Source organism: Protopterus annectens, chromosome 12.part0 (genome assembly GCF_019279795.1).
Source record: "Protopterus annectens isolate FY-2018-M chromosome 12.part0, PAN1.0, whole genome shotgun sequence".
NCBI classification, from domain to species: Eukaryota; Metazoa; Chordata; order Ceratodontiformes; family Protopteridae; genus Protopterus; species Protopterus annectens.
In genome coordinates, this window is record NC_056746.1 from 79925669 (window position 1) to 79945998 (window position 20330).

Consider the following 20330-nt stretch of genomic DNA (forward strand, 5'->3'; position numbering starts at 1 on the left):
CAATAAATAATTGCTTAAACGACCTTTCTTTTCTAAACACATTTTTTGGAGCCTTCCATAATTTATCCCATACAGTACAATCCAATTTCAACAATCTCCAATTATTTTGTATAATGCTGACCATGTGATCAGCATCATAATTGTATGTAGTTATAAAAAATATTTGTTCACTCATTTCATTTCTATCATTCCTTATGTCGTTTCCCGCTTCCACTACCGTTTGCATATTCATTTGTATACTTTCGTTACCGTTATTGGTCAATATGGCTATGTAACTCCCATTATTTCTTTTATATATTACTTCATCTCTAATAGTATTACATAAAATAACTGCATACCCACGCTTAATGAACATGCTCTTAATAAATTCCACTTCACTAAGAAAATCCTGATACTCACTTACCATTCTGGCTGCCCTAACCGTTTGACCCTTTACTATTGCTTTTTTCTGTTGGTTAGGGTGCCAGCTCTGGTAATTCAAATACGAACTCGAAAAAGTGGATTTTCTGTGTATTCCAGATGTGAAATATTTGTTAGACTGATCCACTTTTAATTCATCATCTAAGTATGACAATTCACTTTTACTAAACTCAAATGTAAACTTAAAAAATTCCACTGTACCAGTTATATAATCTATGAAGGCTTTCATACTTTCAACCCCCCCCCCAAATTACAAATATGTCGTCCAAAAAACGAGTATATTGTTGTATATATTTCTTATATTCACTAGTAAACACATACTCCTGTTCCCAGAAGGACATCGTATAATTGGCATAAATGGGGGTACAAGCACCCCAGTATTTTACTTATAATAATGACCTTCAAAAAATATGAAATTATTTTTCAACACTGTCTCCATTAGTGTAATGAATACATTAATACGATCCTGGTCATACACACCAGTTTTGGCTAACTGATTTTCCAGCCATTTCAATCCAATTTCATTAGGAATGACTGAAAACAAATTGCATACGTCAATAGTCAACAAGATGGTATCCTCACTTATTTTAACTGTTCTTAACTTTTCCAAAAAATGCCAAGTCTTTTGTTATATAACCTAATTTCTTTAACCCCTTTTGCAGATGAAAATCCAAAAATCTACTTATAAAACATGTCTTGCTTCTCTTGCCATCAACTATGGGCCTAAATTTTAAATCATTCAACCCTTTATGTAATTTAGGTATACCAAAAATGTTGCTGACCATGGGATACTCGTTTTTCAAATAATAATACTCAGTTTCATCTATCTGCCCCTGTATTAGTAAGTCCTCAACCATAAGATCTATTTTTGAATATGCTATATGTATTTGGTTCAGGTTACTCTCTTCATATGTATCATCAGCCAACATATTTTCTTCTTCTTTTTTCGGCTTCTCCCGGTTAAGGGTCACCACAGGAGATCACCTGTCCGCTCATGATTGGCAGTGGAGTTTTACAGTGTCAAGTTGCCAGCCCAGCGCCCAACCTTCCACAGAAGGCACACACACGCACTCACACCTAGGGCCAATTTAGAATGTCCAATCCACCTACTGCATGTCTTTGGGATATGGGAGGAAACCGGAGCACCCAGAGGAAACTGACGCGACCACAGGGAGGACATGCAGACTCCACACAGAAGGCACCCCAGCCAAGGATTGAACCGGAGAACCTCTTGCAGTGAGGCAACAATGCTAACCACTGCACCACCGTGGCCGCCCATATCAGCCAACATATTTAACATGTAATAAATATAATCATTCTTGTCCATTATCACCATGCCATTACCTTTATCTGGCTTCATAAACCTAAGACTCCTGTCATTTGTTAAATCCTTCAATAATTTCTCTTCATTTTTACTTAAATTATTGAAGTCATTCATTTCCCCTAACTTTTTGCTTTTCCTCATATATTCCCTAATATCCAATTCACATGCCTTCTCATAAAGGGCCACCCTTCCATTAGGGGGTGGATTAAACGTACTTGGTTTTCTCAAACTGTGCTTTTCTTGCGCTTGATTATTTGTAAACCACATCCTTATGTTCATTTTCCTAATTAGCATTTTTAAATCTATCAAAACGTCAGCTAATTTTCCCCTCCTAACTGGAATGAAAGAAAAGCCTTTAGACAACAATTCTGCGTATTCACTATCCATTTCCCTACTTGAATAATTGTACACTTTATAATCACCATAGGCATTTGAAACTATGCGTGGGCTGCCTAATAATGAAACATTTTCCACCCCTTGAATGGCATCAATGACATTCGAAAAATTGTACAATTCTAGATCACAATTTACTTCAGATCTCAAAAAATCAAGTTCATTAAAACAACTGTAATTGGAATACATAAAGTCAAAACATACAAGCTGCTCTCCTGTTGATGGCTCATCCGTAGCTCTCGCTTCAATATCAGTTAGCTGTAAACTAGAACCATTCGGTGTATCCATATCCCCAAATGATTCGCTATTATGGCCATCTATTACAGAATAAACACTTACTTACAACAATGGGTCCATTGAACTGTCTATCTCCATCCAACTTGATGACTGTTGCGATATTGCTGTGAATGATTCCACTTTTTTGGCTTCGCCCCCTGCCGATAATATTCCCGACTCTCGTCTCTCTTCTGCTGTTGCTCATTTTGTTCACGGTTTTGCAACCTTTCTGAATGTCTTGGCCCATCTTATAAAGGGAATTCACTCTGCTCAACCTCACAGTTATACTCCTCCTGCTGCATCATTTCCTGCACCACCCGCGCTTCATCATTGGCTGTTGCTCTCCGGTGACCATGGTTACCCTTGGACATCAGATATACCCTCTTACTTTGATATTCTTCAGTATCTCTACCAATTTGTTGCAATTTCCTTTGATGTATAACAGCACAACTAGAATCAATACTTGCTAACATGTTCTTATAATTAGTCTGTTAATAATCAAAGTTTAAGTCCGCTAAAATGACGTCATTCTCTTCTTCCAATTCATTTGTCTGGCGGGCTATAACACGATCATTGTATTTTATCATTATTCTCATCAGTTCAAACCCAGTCCAGTCAAATAACTGATGCACCACATCAATCATTTCACTTTTTTCTTCAATACCGTTAGGATATCTCCAAGACCGCAACCTCGCGGTAGCAACCCCAGTTCAATATTCCTGTGTAAATAGCTGTTCTCTATTTGTAACTTTTTCATACCAAACAACTTTTTCTCAAAGTCCTTCATACAATCAGCCAAACTTTGATTGACCTTTTTGGTCACATTCTTATTAATATCTTGCTGGAAGTTAAAATTGTTTACCTTCCATTGCATTCTGTCAAGAGTTTGATTAGTGGCGATACCACTATTGATTTTTCTACCCCCATTTTGCACCTGTTCTCCAGCATTCACCTCATTCGAGCCCATTCTGGACGTAGCTGCACTACTAGGTGTAGGTTGGGTCAACGGAAAACCCAAACTTCCCAAACTTCCCGATGTTTGGCTTCCATTCATCGACTGTTGTTGATCTATAATTTTCTTATCTGCATTGTGTGCTCCGACAACTGCTGATTGATGCACTTAAGAAACCCCATGATATCTGGGTCAGAATCCAGATTCTCCATTTCGACCACACCGACCAAGTATCAACGACTCCAAACAAACTAAGGAATTTCAAATGAAGAACCAAACAACCACAACCCAATATCAGGAGCCACAGTTAACACCAAGCACAGGAATGCTGATAACAGTTAAATATATATATTATATATTTTATAAAAGCTATGTTTGTTAAATTAAATATGCATATTAAAAATGCATATTAAAAAACATACATCACTGTTAACAATTGTTAATAACATATGTAAAACTTTCCAAATTTTGAACATCCACGTATTGTGTCATCCTAAAAGGTGCTTTAATTTTAAAATGGGAATCATACTAATGTTCTCATTAATATCTGGAAACACCATGGCATCCAATCTCAATTGCCATTTCATTTCACATATGTCCAAGTGCACGTCCAAGACGGCACCCTGACTGTCTTCAGTAAAAAATAATATCTAGCATTACTATCCTCACCACCATGCAACTTTAAAAAGACAAATTAATTACATCACAACAGTGTTTAACACTGTTATTTCCAAATTGATCTTATCCATCCCAGGTTTGTTGACCGTGTTTGTCCCAATAGGTTAGTGTCTTGGCCAGGGCATCAGAGAACTTCTAGTCTTTTTCATGGTGCCATAGGATCTTTTATATGAATGAAAGTTCAAAATGTCAATCACTGTAAACAGCCAAAATGCCGATAATCGAATCCTGTATTGTGGGAGAGCTGCACCCTCCACACCCCCTGCTAATTATATATACCAACTCTGAGATTGTACTACACTGAGGAAAGGGTAAATTTCCCAATCTTCACTGTACGGAGATCTCACAAAACAGACATCAATTATTGACATTTTCACTGTTTACAGCGATCGACATTTTGTACTTTCGTTCAAATAATATAGACCCTTTTACATCTACCTGTGTTACTTACCATCTTAAGCAGGTGGGACTTCAGTTTAATGTCTCATCTGAAGGATAACACCCCAAGAAGTACAGCACCCCCCTAAAATACTGCACTACAGTGTGAACAATCCAACTACTTAGAGTGAGAATTGAACCCACAGCATTCTGGTGTTCCAGCACAAAAGACAATTATGCTACCTGTTGTGACACTCACACTGCTGTCACTTATTTACAGGAGGGTTGGTAGTGCACCCTTCCATACTGGGTGGTAAAAGGTGGTATTGCATAGATGTAAAGAGTTTTATGTGGGAATTGCAGTTTATTTTCTGAAATGCATGGACTCTCAGTATCAGATTGCACAGTTCTGATTAGGAGTCTTCTTTCATACTTCATATGCTAGATCTCCAGAGGTATAGTAGAAAAGATTTTGCAGGTGTTGGAATTAACCTCAATCCACCCAAAAGCATTTTCTAGGAATTCCAGGTCTCTCCTGCTTCGGCTCTTTCATATTTGCCATTTCACCACCACATAAATGTGAAGGCACACTGAGGAAGTAGAAAACCTTCATATTATATTTTTGGCACTTAAAGATTAAAGATCACTAATATAACATTAATGTCTCACCTCATGTTTAAATCTAATGGTGCTAAACTGATCTGAAGAGCTATAAGTAAATAGGATGTGCTACTTTAAAATGATAAAATGAAAATGGCCTACAGTGGTGCATTTCTCTTGCTTCTCATCAAGACTAAACTCAATAAATCTCTATCCAGATGAAATTAAATGATCATGGTTTGATCAAATAAAATTAAAAATTAAAAGCATTTTCTCTTGGATGAAAGACACCTGACATCCTTTTTACATACATATACTAACTCCGCAATTCGCTCTTAGCCTACTGGAAGACACATGGTCAACAAAGTATACATAAATAAGTAGACTCATGTGTCCAATGAGTTAAAATTAAACATTAAATACTGAGTCACTGCAGGTGCATACACATAAAAAGTGCAATAAATCTCTGTCGTGCATGCCAATAGAAACTGCAAGGAATCACTACTGGTGTGCAGACACAGAAAACGCAATGAATCCCTGAGACGAACACACATAGAAGTGCAATGAATCACTGATGGGGCACACAAACACAGAAAGCACCATGAATCACTGCTGGTCCACACATATATAAAGTGTAATGAGTCATTAATTGTGCATAACCATAGAAAGTGTAAAGAATCCCTGCTGGTGAACACACACAGAAAGTACAGTGAATCACTCCTGGTGGACACAAATATAAAGCATAATGAATCACTCATGGTGCACACAAATATGAAGCATAATGAATCACTGCTGTTGCACACATATATAAAATGCAATGAATCACTGCTGTTGCACATGTAGAGAAAGTGCAATGAATCACTGATAGTGCACACACATAGAAAGTGCAATGAATCACTGATGTGACACACAGACATAGAAAGCACCATGAATTACTGATGGTGCACACACACATAAAAAGTGCAAATAATCACTGCTGGTGCATAAACACACAGAAAGTGAACTTTATCAAAGCTGGTGCACACACATAGAAGGTGCAAGGAATTAATGCTGGTGCACACATAGAAAGTGTAATTAATCACTGCTGATGCACACACAAAGTGCAATGAATCACTGCTGGTTCACACACACACATACAAAGTGCAATGAGTCACTTCTGTTGCATATACAGAGAAAGTGGAATGCATCACTAATGGTGCATACATAAGGCAATGAATTACTGATGTGGCACACAGATATAGAAAGCACCATGAATCACTGCTGGTGCACACACATAAAAAGCACAATAAGTCACTGCTGGCCCACACATACAGAAAGTGCAATGAATCACTGCTGGTGCACACACATAGTAAGTGCAATGAATCCCCGGTGGTGCCCACAGATAGAAACCGCCATGAATCACTGTTGGTGCACACACATAGAAAGTGCAATGAATCTCTACTGGTGCACATGCATAGAAAGTGCAATGAATTAATGCTGGTGCACACATAGAAAGTATAATTAATCACTGCTGATGCACGCACATGCAAAGTGTAAATGAATCACTTCTGGTGCATGCATACACACACACACACACACACACACACACACACACACACACACACACACACACACATACAAAGTGCAATGAATCACTACTGTTGTGCATACAGATAAAGTGCAATGCATCACTGATGGTGCACACACATACAAAGTGCAATGAATTACTGATGTGGCACACATACATATAAATCACCATGAATCACTGCTGGTGCACAAACATAAAAAGCACAATGAATCACTGCTGGTACACACACACACAGAAAGTGCAATGAATCATTGCTGGTGCGCACACATAGAAAGTGGAATGAATCCCTTTTGGTGCCACACATAAAAAGTGCAATGTATCCCTGGTAGTGCACACACATAGAGCAATGAATGACTGCTGGTGTACACATGTAGAAAGTGCAATTAATCTCTACTGGTGCACACATACAGAAAATTCAATGAATTAATGCTGGTACAGACATAGAAAGTGCAATGAATCATTGTTGGTGCACACACATACAAAGTGCAATCAATCCCTGATGGGGCGCATGCACATAAAAATTGCAATGAATCCCTGCTGGTGCAGACACAAAGTGCCATGAATCACTGCTGGTGCATACCAATAGAAAGTACAATGAATCACTGCTGGTGCACGCACATACAAATTGCAATGAATCACTACAGGTGCACACACATACACAAATTGCAATGAATCACTGCTGGTGCACACACACATACAACATGCAATGAATTACAGCTGTTGCACATGCACACAGAATGCCATGAATCTCTGCTGATGCACACACATAGAAAGTGTCATGAATCTCTAATGGTACGCACACATAGAAAATGCAAATAATTACTGATGGTACACACACATAGATCGTGCAATGAATCACTGTTGGTGCGCACACATACAAAGGGCAATGAATCACTGATGATACACATACATAGAAAGTGTAATGAATCCCTGCTGGTACACACACATAGAAAGTTCAAGGAATCTCTGCTGGTGCACACATAGGAAATGCAATTAATCAATGCTGGTGCACAAACACAGAAAGTACAATGAATCACTGCTGGTGGACACACACACACACACACACACACACACACACACACACACACACACACACACACACACACAAAATGTGAAATGAAACACTGTCAGTGCACATATATAGAAAGTGCCATGAATCACTGTTGTGCACAAACACAGAAAGTGCAATGACTCACTGCTGGTGCACACATATACAAAGTGCAATTAATCATTGTTGATACACACACATAGAAAGTGCAATAAATCCCTGCTGGTATACACACATGGAAAGTGCAAAGAATCTTTGGTGCACATGCATAGAAAGTACAATGAATCACTGCTGGTGCATACACATAGAAATTCAATGAATTACTGTTGGTGCACACACATAGAAAGTGCATTAAATCACTGCTGGTGCACACACATACAAAGTGCAATGAATCACTGCTGGTGCATACACAAATTCAAAGTGCAATGAATCACTGCTGGTGCACACACATAGAAAATGCAATGAATCCTTGTTGGTGCACACAAATAGAAAGTGCAATGAATCCCTGATGGTGCACCTGCATACAAACTACAATGAATCACTGCTGCTGCACATGCACACAAAGTGCATTGAATATTGTTGGTGCACGCACATAGGAAGTGAAGTGAATCACTGATGGTACACACACATAGAAAATGCAATGAATCACTGCTGCTGCACACACATAGAAAGTGTGAGGAATCAATGCTGGTGTACACACATAAAAAAGTGCAATCAGTTACTGATTGTGGACATACATATAAAGTACAATGTATCACAGAAGGTGCACACACATAGAAATTGCATTTAAACTCTGTTGGTGCACACACACATACCAAGTGCAATGAATCCCTGCTGGCGCACACACATAGAAACTACAATAAATCCCTGATGGTCCACATGCATACAAAGTGCAGTGAATCACTGCTGGTGCCCATGCACTCAAAATGCAATGAATCACTGCTGGTGTGCACACATAGAAACTGCAACAAATCCAATCTCTGATGGTTCACACACATAAAAAGTGCAAAGAATTACTGCTGATGCATTCAGACACATAGAAAATGCAATGAATCTCTGCTGCTGCACACACATAGAAAGTGCGATGAATCACTGCTGGTGCACATATATAGAAAGTGCAGTGAATCAGTGCTGCTGCACACATATAGACAGTGCAGTGAATCACTGTTGGTGCACACACATAGAAAGTGCAGTGAATCACTGCTGGTGCACACACATAGAAAGTGCAGTGAATTGCTGATGCTGCACACATATAAAAAGTGCAGTAAATCACTGCCAATATACACACATAGAAACTGCAACAAATCCAATCTCTGATGGTTCACACACATAGAAAGTGTAAAGAATTACTGATGATGCATTGCAGACAGAAAATGCAATAAATCTCTGCTGATCCACAGACACAGAAAAGTGTAGTGAATCACTGCTGGTGCACATATATAGAAAGTGCAGTGACTCTCTGCTGGTGCACACACATAGAAAGTGCAGTGAATCACTGCTGGTGCACATATATAGAAAGTGCAGTGAATCGCTGGTGGTGCACACACAGAAAATGCAGTGGATTGCTGCTGGTGCACATATATAGAAAGTGCAGTGAATCATTACTGGTGCACACACATAGAAAGTACAGTGAATCACTGCTGGTGCATACACATAGAAAGTGCAGTGAATCGCTGCTGCTGCTGCACACATATAGAAAGTGCAGTGGATCACTGCTGATGTACACACATAGAAAGTGCAGTGAATCTCTGATGCTGCACACATATAGAATGTGCATTGAATCGCTGCTGCTGCACACACATAGAAAATGCAGTGAATTGCTGCTGGTGCACACACATAGAAAGTGTTATTTCAGTGATTACCTAGGAAGAAGGGAATGGGGAAAACCAAATCTAGGAATAAAACCCAGTGAGTTGAACCTCACCCTTTTTAAAATTAATCAAGACTTTATGACAAATAAATTAGTTAAATAAAGTGAAAAGTCAAGTGTAATAAATCCCAAGACACACATTCACTCATACAAGCATGCACATGATCACACACACACACATACACACACACACACACACACACACACACACACACACACACACACACACACACACACACACACACGCACACACATATATACACACACACACACTCACATGCATGCCAAAGCACGCACCGCATACACACTCACACACACACACCCAAACACACACACACACACACACACACACACACACACACACACACACACACACACAAAACATTCAGTATCAAAGGTTTAAAAATCTAAACTTTAAAAAGCAAAAGAAATGGTTGCATCATTCTGATTATGGCATAGCTTGGTGAGCTGCATAAGAAAGCTGCACTATAGAAAGAGACTGGATCCTCTCAAATATGCTTGAAATATTAAATAATGTATTTCTTGTAATGACTGATGTCTTAAAGCTTTGCTGTTAGTCATATCAGGACTATATCTATCTGGAGCTGTTGAAGACTCAGGGCATTGCATAGCTATTTTTTCAATTATTACACTTTGATAACTGGATGAATGTATTGGTCGACAGACCACTTTCAGCTAAAACCAGGGCCCAATGTGCAAATGTTAGACTGACTTCATAAAATGCTATACCACTCAGCTAAAGGATAGAATCTGGCACCACTGAAAAATGCACATGGATAATCCGATGTAAGATCTTTCACTTTATAATATTAATGCTGAATAAATAGGCAAAGGCTGCTCTAACTACTTTAGCAATATATCCACCTCAACTAAGAACAAACTATTCATAAATGGATTTTTAAAGTCATCCAGGCACTAGCATGAAATACCAGTCCTAATAAGCAACAATAAAATTACTGTGCTTGTTTGTCTTGTGTCTGACAATTTATATTGAATACAGAAAAGTGGGGGAAGAAGAACTAAACTTAAATAGCAGTCTAAAAAATGTAAGTAGAAATGGGAACAAGTTAAAATAGAATATTGCCTTAAGGTATTTAACAGGCACTGGAGGGGCATTCAAGATTTCTTTACATAAAACATTTTCTATTATTTATGAGTGTTTCTGCAACTATGAAAATAACTAATTTGATAATGTTATACAGAAACCTCAAAAAGTTAATCTCAATATAAAAATAAGTTATTTTGAGAATATACTTGAAGTCCTTTTCTTGCATAAAGTCAAAATTTAAAACCATGGCATTATATAAGGATAAGGCATCATTCATTACATTCAAGCTGTTTTTATTTTATTTGCTTGTTAACTACGTAAGCCTACTGGACACCACTGTCATATCTGAGGGGTAAGCTATGAGCATAGTTTATTTAAGTGCCTTCACTGGATTCAAAGATTATGCAAATTACTTCTAGAATGAATTAAACATATGGCAAAAGACTGCTCATTAGATACATCTGACCTTAATTCTTTTTGCTAAATGGTGTAGTATGTTATCCGCAGCATCTTGTAATGTACACATTTTTTTTTTTTTTATTTTCACAACCCTTCCTGACCTCAGGGGCTTGGTATCCACTTACTGCCTACACTGCCTATTCATTCATTGTAGGACAAAAACTTCATTGCTGCAATTTTGACTTAATGTTATACTGTACAGATTTATTTAGACCTTTATTTCTGTTGAAAAGAGCATTTGCAAATACAGCCCTTGCAAAACAAAGTACTGTGAAATAGTAAGCTAACTTACTGCAGTGAAACAAAATGCTGAAAATGTTGTTCTTCCAAGTGAACAGTCTGCCTTGCTTTCATTGTTATTTAACAAACAGTAATTCTGATGCAAAAATATCACTTAATTAGTTGAAAAATACAAAAATGCTAGGCACTGCAGTGATGCCATTTTACAAGAGGACTGTGAAAAGTATTTAGACAAGTTATTACTTAGGAACACATAACACCAGGAAGTGAGGGGCACAGGCACTGCAGAATGGAGTAGCCTTTATTTACACAAACTGTAAGAAATTACTGTTTATGTCATTAATTCTGTGTGAAAACATCTGTGTCTGTGCATTTCAGTTCTAGAGAGACAAAGAGTAGGTGTTCTTCAGTTGTGGAGGAAGAAATGGTGCATTGGAAGTATTCGTGTGGTGCTGAAGGTAAGAGCTGTGCTATTAACATTGCAAGGCTGTAAATGAGGAGCAAGAAGATATTACAACCTTAGAAATGTTTTTTTTTTTTTTTTTTTTTTTGCGGATGTTGTGAATTCTGTGGACTATCGTAATTTAGCAGCAGATCTCTCCAGTTAATGAGAAAACAGTGAAAAGTTTCTTATGTGGATTAGATGTAGTAAGGCACAATGACACAGGGCTTAGTCTATATTTCATTGCCAAACTCATTCATATCCGTAAGTGCCTTCTAAAATGCATGCATGCGTGAGTTGACCAGTGAACCACACATATGAATTTTTGCACTCTGTATGTCTAATATTACATCCATGTCAGATGTGTGAGTATTCCATGAGGAAACGACACACAGCCATGTGTTCTGTTCAGAAGAAGTGGGAGAAAAGACCTTTAAATAACCATCTCAGCTCAGTATAGCATTCTTTGACACCAGACTGATAAGGTATTTGATATTTAATCAAGTTGGTAGCAATTAATGAGTTGCTGGCAGGGGCCTCACTGGGATTGATTTGTATCATATCGGTTCTGGCCCACACAATACATCTGACTAGACTGGCAGCTTCCAAGTTTTGGAGTAACATGCAATGGACATCTGCTGTAAAATGATGAAGCTGTAATTGGATTTTTCTTTTTAATTGCACAGATGGACAAAAACGGATAAAAACTCAGTAAATAAAGGAAAACCAAGGTAAGGTTCCAATCACAAATAACTGAGCTTTCGTTCTTTAATAAAAGATATAGAACTTCTTCAGATAATATGCTAACACAGCAGATGAAAATTACACATATTGCCAAACATGTCATGTGAACTGCATGCCGAGATTTTCATGGGAGATTATAAGACACTTTTAGAGTGCCTTGAATCTATCTGACAAATTAGACTTAGGGGAGATCATGCCCCTACACTCAATGAGTCCATTAACATAAAATGATTTTTATAATTATAATACAGTTATTGTTTACACGTTTTATATTTATACATGCTTTAGTACTTTTGTATTTGTAGATTTTTCACAATGTTCATTGCTGTTTTTACTTTTTTACTTTTCAATTTTAGTCTGTTCAACTACACCTTTAGATATGTAGAAGTCAAGAAAGTATGATTTTCGTCCTTCTTAAATGCAGTTGTTTATTTGTGTATGCATGGCATGTTTGTCAGTATATTTCATTTTCATCTGCTGTGTTAGCATATTTTCTGAAGTAGTTCTATATATTTTATTAAACAACGAAAGCACTCGATTATCTGTGGTCAGAGCCTTGCCTTGGTTTTCCTTTATTTACTGGATTTTTCTTTTCTTATTTTTGTATTAGTCAAGTTTGTTAATGCATTTCTAAAAATTTTAGTCCAGGCAAATAAATAGAACAGGACTATCAATGCACATTCTTATATGAGCCTGAGAATCTAATTGATTAAAAGCATACTGCTCAACCTCTTAAAGCATGACATGTGGACAAAACCTAAAATAATGGGGGAGGGCAAACCCAAAAAATAGGGACAGACTTTACGTATTGCTCCTACAGACTTAGAAATTGCTAGAATAACAGGATGTGTGTTAACATGCATTTTCTGATGGATATGAAGTCTGAAACTCAAATGTATGTCATTATTTAGTGACTATAATCCTTAGAGATTTTCCAGAAAACCACAAATTTTATAAGGAACAGACCAGAAATGTGAGGCAAAAATCTGGACATTTGAGAGGTCTGATTAAAAGAGTAAGTGTATTCCATTATTTTAGACATGGTATTTTTTACCTTCCAACAATCATGAGTTCCCACTCTGAAGACCGAGGTCGAAAGTGGCGCCACAAATCGATGGTGAATATGGTACTGGCGCTATTAAAGATGGAGGTTAGTGAGGACATGAGTGCCGCTATCATTACTGACATCATCAGGCCCCGTAAACCTGAAAAAAATGCAAAATAACATTTAACTATTCTGGAGTTCTCAGAGCAACTAACTTAACTAGCTGCTATGTTTGGAAGTACTGACATCACATGGGATCATAAAACACCTTTAGTAACAGTTTCCCAAATGGCACATGAAAGAAGTCCCACGAACCTGAAAAAAACATTTAACCTGAAGAAAAGCAGTCTAACTAGCCATAATCTTGAAGCTTCAGATGGCCAAAAAGACCAAAATGTTGATCACCAGGTGTAACTTAAAACTGTACCTTCACACTGTTCAGATTCTTTAATAAAATAAGATAACTCATGACTGAAGTATGTATTTGCAAAAAGCTGTTCCCTTTACCTTCCATGTGGGGGCTATACATCTTCCCAACCATAGACTGCTAGTGCAGTCTAACTTTGAGATTTCACAACCTATGAACAAGTTCAAAACTATGACCTTTTACATTAAAAGGATGTTATCTTGTACAAGGTCATTCAGTGTCAGAGGTGTGATGCCCATTTATTTCATGTATTTTGTCATTGAATTCTTCATCCTGTTGTTAAACTGAACAATTTTACTGTTAGCGAAAAAAAAAAAAAGCATTTCTTCGTTTATCTTTATGGATGAGTACTGTCGTTGTATACATAAAATATTAGTTCCTTCCAATTATGTATCAGTCTTTTTAATTTTCTCAGTTTCCCATAAGTTAAATCCATCTGTCTGAAACCTTTTTCCCATTTTTGCAGATGGAGTCAGAATATCACTTCAACAGCAACAATCATTTAGAACCAAAGGTCACATTGCTGAGTGGCTAACCCTGTAGTGGTTGTTCTTACACAAACACACACGCGCGTGCGCGTGAGCCCACACACCTATGGACGATTTAGAGTTTCCAATACAACTACTGCATGTCTTGGCAATGTGGGAGGAAACAGCAGCATGCAAAGAAAACTCACACAAACACAGGGAAAAATGCAAACTCCACACACAAGGCACCACAGGCAAGAATTGAACCAGAGAACCTCTTGCTGCCAAGGCACAATGCCATCCACTGCACCTGCCGTAATTTGTCATGTTCTCTGTAATGTTACATTATGCTCACTTTCCTTATTTTGTAGCATTTTTTTAATGTTAGGACTTTTACTGTTGTCTACTTGGATTTTGGAGAGTTTTGGATTTAGGGATAAAAGTTTCAAAGATGTAAGTTTACAATCATACAGTGCTCAGTAACCTAACAAATAATCAATTTTATCATTACATAAAACTGGAAAATATACATTATACTCTCAGAAAATTAATATTTAACATACACATCTATAAATCATTTTCTCTTTCAATTACTTCCTTACCTCAGCATTATTCTAATGGGGTAGAATGAATCAGGCATATAGATGAAGATATAACAGATGTAGAATTATTTTTAATAAATTACAAATATTCACATTTATACCGAGCGTTGAGAAAATGTTTTGCTCATCCTGAGAAATGGAATGTTATTTCAGCTAGCAGATATCAAAAAGTGTGTGTGTGTGTGTGTGTGTGTGTGTGTGTGTGTGTGTGTGTGTGTGTGTGTGTGTGTGTGTGTGTGTGTGTGACAGGTGGGGTAAAATCCTGCTGTGATAATGGGAATATATCATCAACATGCTTTGTACCGGGATGCACCTTACATTGTTATTATGAAACTCAACTCCAAACCTACAATGCTGCACATTTAGAACAGAGTTTATAATTCGGAAACCTGCAGATGTTGAAAAATTAATGTGGAGTCTTAACACAGATCATGACATTACTGTCTGTATTCACATTTTAATGAATTTCTTTTTCAAATACAGGTGAGACATACTTCCATACACAAAGTTTCTGTTTTTCATGTGTTCATAATGTCTAATATGTTTTATTTGTAAAACAGTGTAATGCTGTTCCCTGGCTTATCTCTGTACCTGGAAGAAGCTCTCTCTGCACTTAAAAAAAAAGAGGTGTTATCCTGACTGGCTGTCACAAAAGGATGTACTGCCAGCACAGCTAGCTGGAATTTTGTAAATAATTGTGTAATTTGTGAAACTAATTTATATAACATGCTTGCGTTACAAAAGTATTAGAACTATATGTCATGTGTATATCAAACTGCTCTGTACAGATGTTTGTGTTGTAAAGGTATTTGTAATGTGCTTGTGCTTAAAATGTATCCACAGTGTGCCCTACTGGAAGAGAACAGAAATGTTCATGCGGTATTGTAACTGTTTATATGTATATGTTAACAGAGGAAACTGGAGGGTTAACCTCACTCCAGCAAACTTTAGAAAAATAATTCAAATTAAATTACTTTATAGGCTAGGCCATAAAGATGCTTCAATGTAGCCACAGACACAAAGTCTATACTAGAAAGCTTTCTGTATTGTCTTTGGGGTGAACTAATTGCTACTTTGGAAGTATGAATGAGTGCAATTGTTTTATGACTTCTAGCACCTGCCAAAGATCTGAGCAAAAGCCCTTGTCTGGGTATTTTTACAGGTAGATGCTAAATACTGCCAGCTTCAGCAATGGGGGGGGGGGGGTTGCATGAGAACTAGAAGTCAGATGACCAGAAATAATGTCATTCTCCAAGCTATCCCAGCAGTAATATTTTAGATATTATTTTAAAAAGTATCTCAGTGAGACAGGGCTTTCTGCATTCTTTTTAGGACCTGACAACAACAACAACAACCATTCACTGCATCTGCCTTGCTCTAATAGTAAGTTACTAAAGAACAGTTATTATCTTAGATACAGTCAAGAATATAGTGAAGCTTAGTTAGAAACTTTATTTTATTTTATTTGTGTAAGCCTGTACTGCAATGTTATTTTAAATATTTCCTGTGGTTTTGAACTCTGATGTCACTGTGACTATATACTTACTATTTTTTTGCTCTTTTATTATTTATTATTAAATATATTTAAACCTTTCATTGTGGCTGATCTTTGCTAGAGATATGTTAAGTTTTGAGAGTACTTGCATATTTATTTGGTGACACTGTGTGGGCAGCTCTTAATAGCCTTGCTCTTGGTCAAACTACCACTTGTATTAATATTAACATTACACAGTAAGACTGGGCACTCTTTGTTAAGGGCCCTAAAGTAGCTGATAAGGAAGGAAAGGTGGCAATGGTAACTACCTTATAGTCTGTGCAGAAGGGGGCATAGCTAGTAAACCTGTTCCAGCCTTACCCAAGTGTGTGTGTGTGTGTGTGTGTGTGTGTGTGTGTGTGTGTGTGTGTGTGTGTGTGTGTGTGTGTATGTATGTGTGTAAATCAAACCTCAAAGTGTGTGTGTGTCAGCTACTTGGGCAGGGACATGAAGCACTGGTTAAACAGAGAGGGTGCTGGAGTTCTTGGCTTTGTTACTCAGCTGAGATCTCAACTGTATATCAGTGCCAGTGGGCAGTCTTACTGGGGATCTGGAAGAAGAGGGAGAAACCAGCCCCGGACTGACTGTGGTCTCTGTGTGCTTTTAAGGGAAATTACACTTGATGCAGAGAGCTGTATCTGGAAATACTGTGTGTGGACCTGTTATCTTCCCAGTGAATGTGCCTCCCCAGGTGTCAGTGGTGAGGAGTGAGACTCATTATAGGTTCATATGTTCATAGGTAGGTACTAGGCTATTGGCCCTAGGGCCTATATAAGCCTAGTCAAATGGTACACTGGCTTTTGCCACCCAAGAAAATTATTTTCCTGTGCCCCCATCAAGAAGAGCTGCAAAAGTGATCCCAGGGGTGAATTTCCTATCTCCATTCCAATCATCGAGATTTTTCTTGAAGAGTGCTAATGAGGAGCTTTGTTTGATATAGATAGGTAGCTTGTTCCAGAGTATGGGAAGTCTCTGGGACAGGAATCTATCCCTCCAGCATGTTCTTTTTATTGTGGTGACAAAGTTTAGGTCCTTAGAGCATGTAGCTTGGAGGGATTGGTATTTCTTTAAGTGGAGTATGTTCAACAGCTCTGAGTTTGACATAGCTTTGTATGTTAGGCACAGATTGCCTCTGAGTCGGCGATACGCAATAGAGTAAAGCTGGAGTTTTTTGAGATGGTCTGCGTAGGGCATCTGTTTGAGGCTGGTAATCCTCTTCATGAGGTATTTCTGTGGCCTTTCCAGTTGTTGTAGATGTCTTGTGAGGTACATACCAAAAGGGGCATTGTAATCTATAATGGGTCTAATGATTGATGAGTAGAGGCGAACAATGACCTCTTTTTTCCTGGATGAGAAACCTTTTGTGATGAGGTGTGTCACATAGAAGGATTTCCTGACTACTGTGGCTATGTGATTATCAAAGGAGAGACTACTGCCCACCTGTGTCCCAAGTTCTCTTATCACACTTTTGGTGTTCAGTAGACTACCGCCTATGTGGTAGTTCATGGGTAAAGACTTTTTACCAAAAGGGATGACAATGCACTTTTTGGCATTGAGCTTGAGACCATGTCTTTGACACCAGGTATCTGTCTCAATGAGGCCCTTTTGTAGGATGTCCACATCATTAGGAGTTTTGATTATGGCTCCTAGTTTGCAGTCATCTGCAGACTTTGTTAGCAAAAGGCCTTCTGTGTTAGCCTGTACTTCAGAGAAGTAGATACCGAACAGGAGAGGACATAGGACTGAACCCTGTGGTACTCCACTTGTCACTGGTCTGAAGTTGGATTTAGAGTCTGCTACTTTCACAGTGTGGGTTCTGTCAGTGAGCCAGTTGGCAACCCATCTTGTGACGTAGGGATTTATACCTAGTTTAGTGAGTTTATCTATAATTCCAGAGTGGGGGATGGTGTCGAAAGCCTTGGCGATATCTAGATAGGCTGTGTAAACCACCGTACCGTCATCTAGACCTTTGTTGACTGCTTCAAAGAAGTCTATCAGGTTTAGGAGACATGATCTGCCTTTTACAAACCTGAACTGGGTAGGGTCCAGAGTTTGGAGATTACCAATGTCATTGTTTATAAGTTCCATGATGACACGTTCCATAGCCTTGCAGACCAGGCTCATCAGGCTAATGGGGAGGTAGTTCCCGGGATCTGTGGTGGCTCCCCCTTTGTCAAGTGGGATAACTGTTGCTGTGTGCCATTCAGTGAGCACAAGCCCTGAGATGAGGCTATGACTGAACATGGTACTTAGGTGGGGTGCCAGTTTGTTCTGTAGTTCATGTGGAAAGCAGCCTGGGATGTTGTCAGGTTCCATGGATGCTGTGTTCTTGGCTTTGGAGAGTGTGTTTTTTACCTGTGCAGCCATGATTACAGGAACTTTTCATTCTTCCGGTATAGAGATGGGCCTTTTAGGGGATGAGAGAGGGGTAAAGTTAGCACCGAACCTATCTGCCAGGATGCTGGCAATATCAGTTGGTTATGTATATTTAGTGCCATTGTGCTGTAACTCAGAGCAGATCTGAGTCTTGCCATTGAGATTCTTGACATAGCTATAGAATGCTTTGTGGTTATCTTTAGAATCAGTGGTGATTTTGTTTTCATAACTAGCTTTGGGGGATTTTATGAGGGATCTCAGCTTCTTACTGAAGCTGACCACTGAGTTCCTCCAATCATGGGATTTTACTCTTTTTGCAACAGTTTCTTTCTTCTGTTGTAGAGTTTGTTTATGGCAGGAGACCACCAGATTGGCTTCCTTTTTTTGGAGAATAGCATCTTGGTTCTATTAGGGATTGCATGATCCATGCACTTGTGTAAGTGCTTATAAAGTGCAGTTGTATAGGATTCCGCAGTCATACCTCTATTGTCCGTCAGCATGGGTGTCGCAAGGTTTGCCACTTCTGTCTTAAGAAGTGTAAAGCTGGCTTTGGAGAATTTTTTTATGGTGGTTTCCCTAATGGGGGGGGGGGTGGGATGTGGATGTCCAGGGTAATTTGCTTGTGTTCGGATCTGACCAACGAGGAATTGACCTCTGGTGTGGAACACCAGTTGCCCATGTTGGTAATGACCAGATCTAGGATATTGCTGCCCCTGGTGGGGGTGTGGATAAGTTGATTCAAGACGCTAGAATTTATGAATTCCAGAAAATGTTGAGCACAAGAGTTGGTACATGAGTAGTTTTCCCAGTTAATGTTGGGGTAGTTGAAATTGCCCATTATTAGGGTGTTAGGTTGTACCATAATATTTTCCAGTTTATCAAGAAATGAGGAGTGTGAATCCTGGGGCATGGTGGGGGGTCTGTAGCAAGTTGCAATTTGGATTGTGTCTTGCCCAGAGTTAGTTGCACTTGGATAATCTTGGATGCATTATGCTGAGCAACTAGCCCTGAGGTGTGGATATCCTTAATGAATATGGGCATGCCTCCGCTTTTAGTGCTTTGGTCCAGGTTAGGTGGCTGAAAGGTGTATTATGAATTATAGCCTGGTAATGCAGGGGTGCTCTCTGGAGCCTTGAACCAGGTCTCTGTCACTGCACAGATGTCGATGTTCTCCATTTTAAGGAATGCCTTGAGTGAATGCATTTTGAGGTTTAGACTTCTAGCATTAAGTGGCATTACCCATAGATTTTGCTTGCTTGTACCTGTTACAGTGGTGAATTTGTCATTTGAATCTTGCCTAAAAAAGGCACTATAGGGGTGGCAGGAGCCTTAGCCAGTATCTGAAATTCCAAGGGTGACAGGTGCAGGCCATCTCTGGCAAAGCATCGTGGTTTGTCGATCATGTCATCCCAGCAGACA

General features: G+C 38.6%; 1 protein-coding gene across 1 annotated transcript in view; it reads right to left on the minus strand.

Annotated features, from left to right (window-relative positions):
* The window catches only part of SLC5A11 (solute carrier family 5 member 11), a 717678-nt gene that overhangs the window by 116488 nt on the left and 580860 nt on the right, over positions 1-20330 (minus strand). Inside the window, exon 12 of the mRNA XM_044089092.1 lies at positions 13515-13665. Within this exon, the coding sequence (XP_043945027.1) occupies positions 13515-13665 (151 nt within the window). The remainder of the gene's footprint in view (positions 1-13514; positions 13666-20330) is intronic.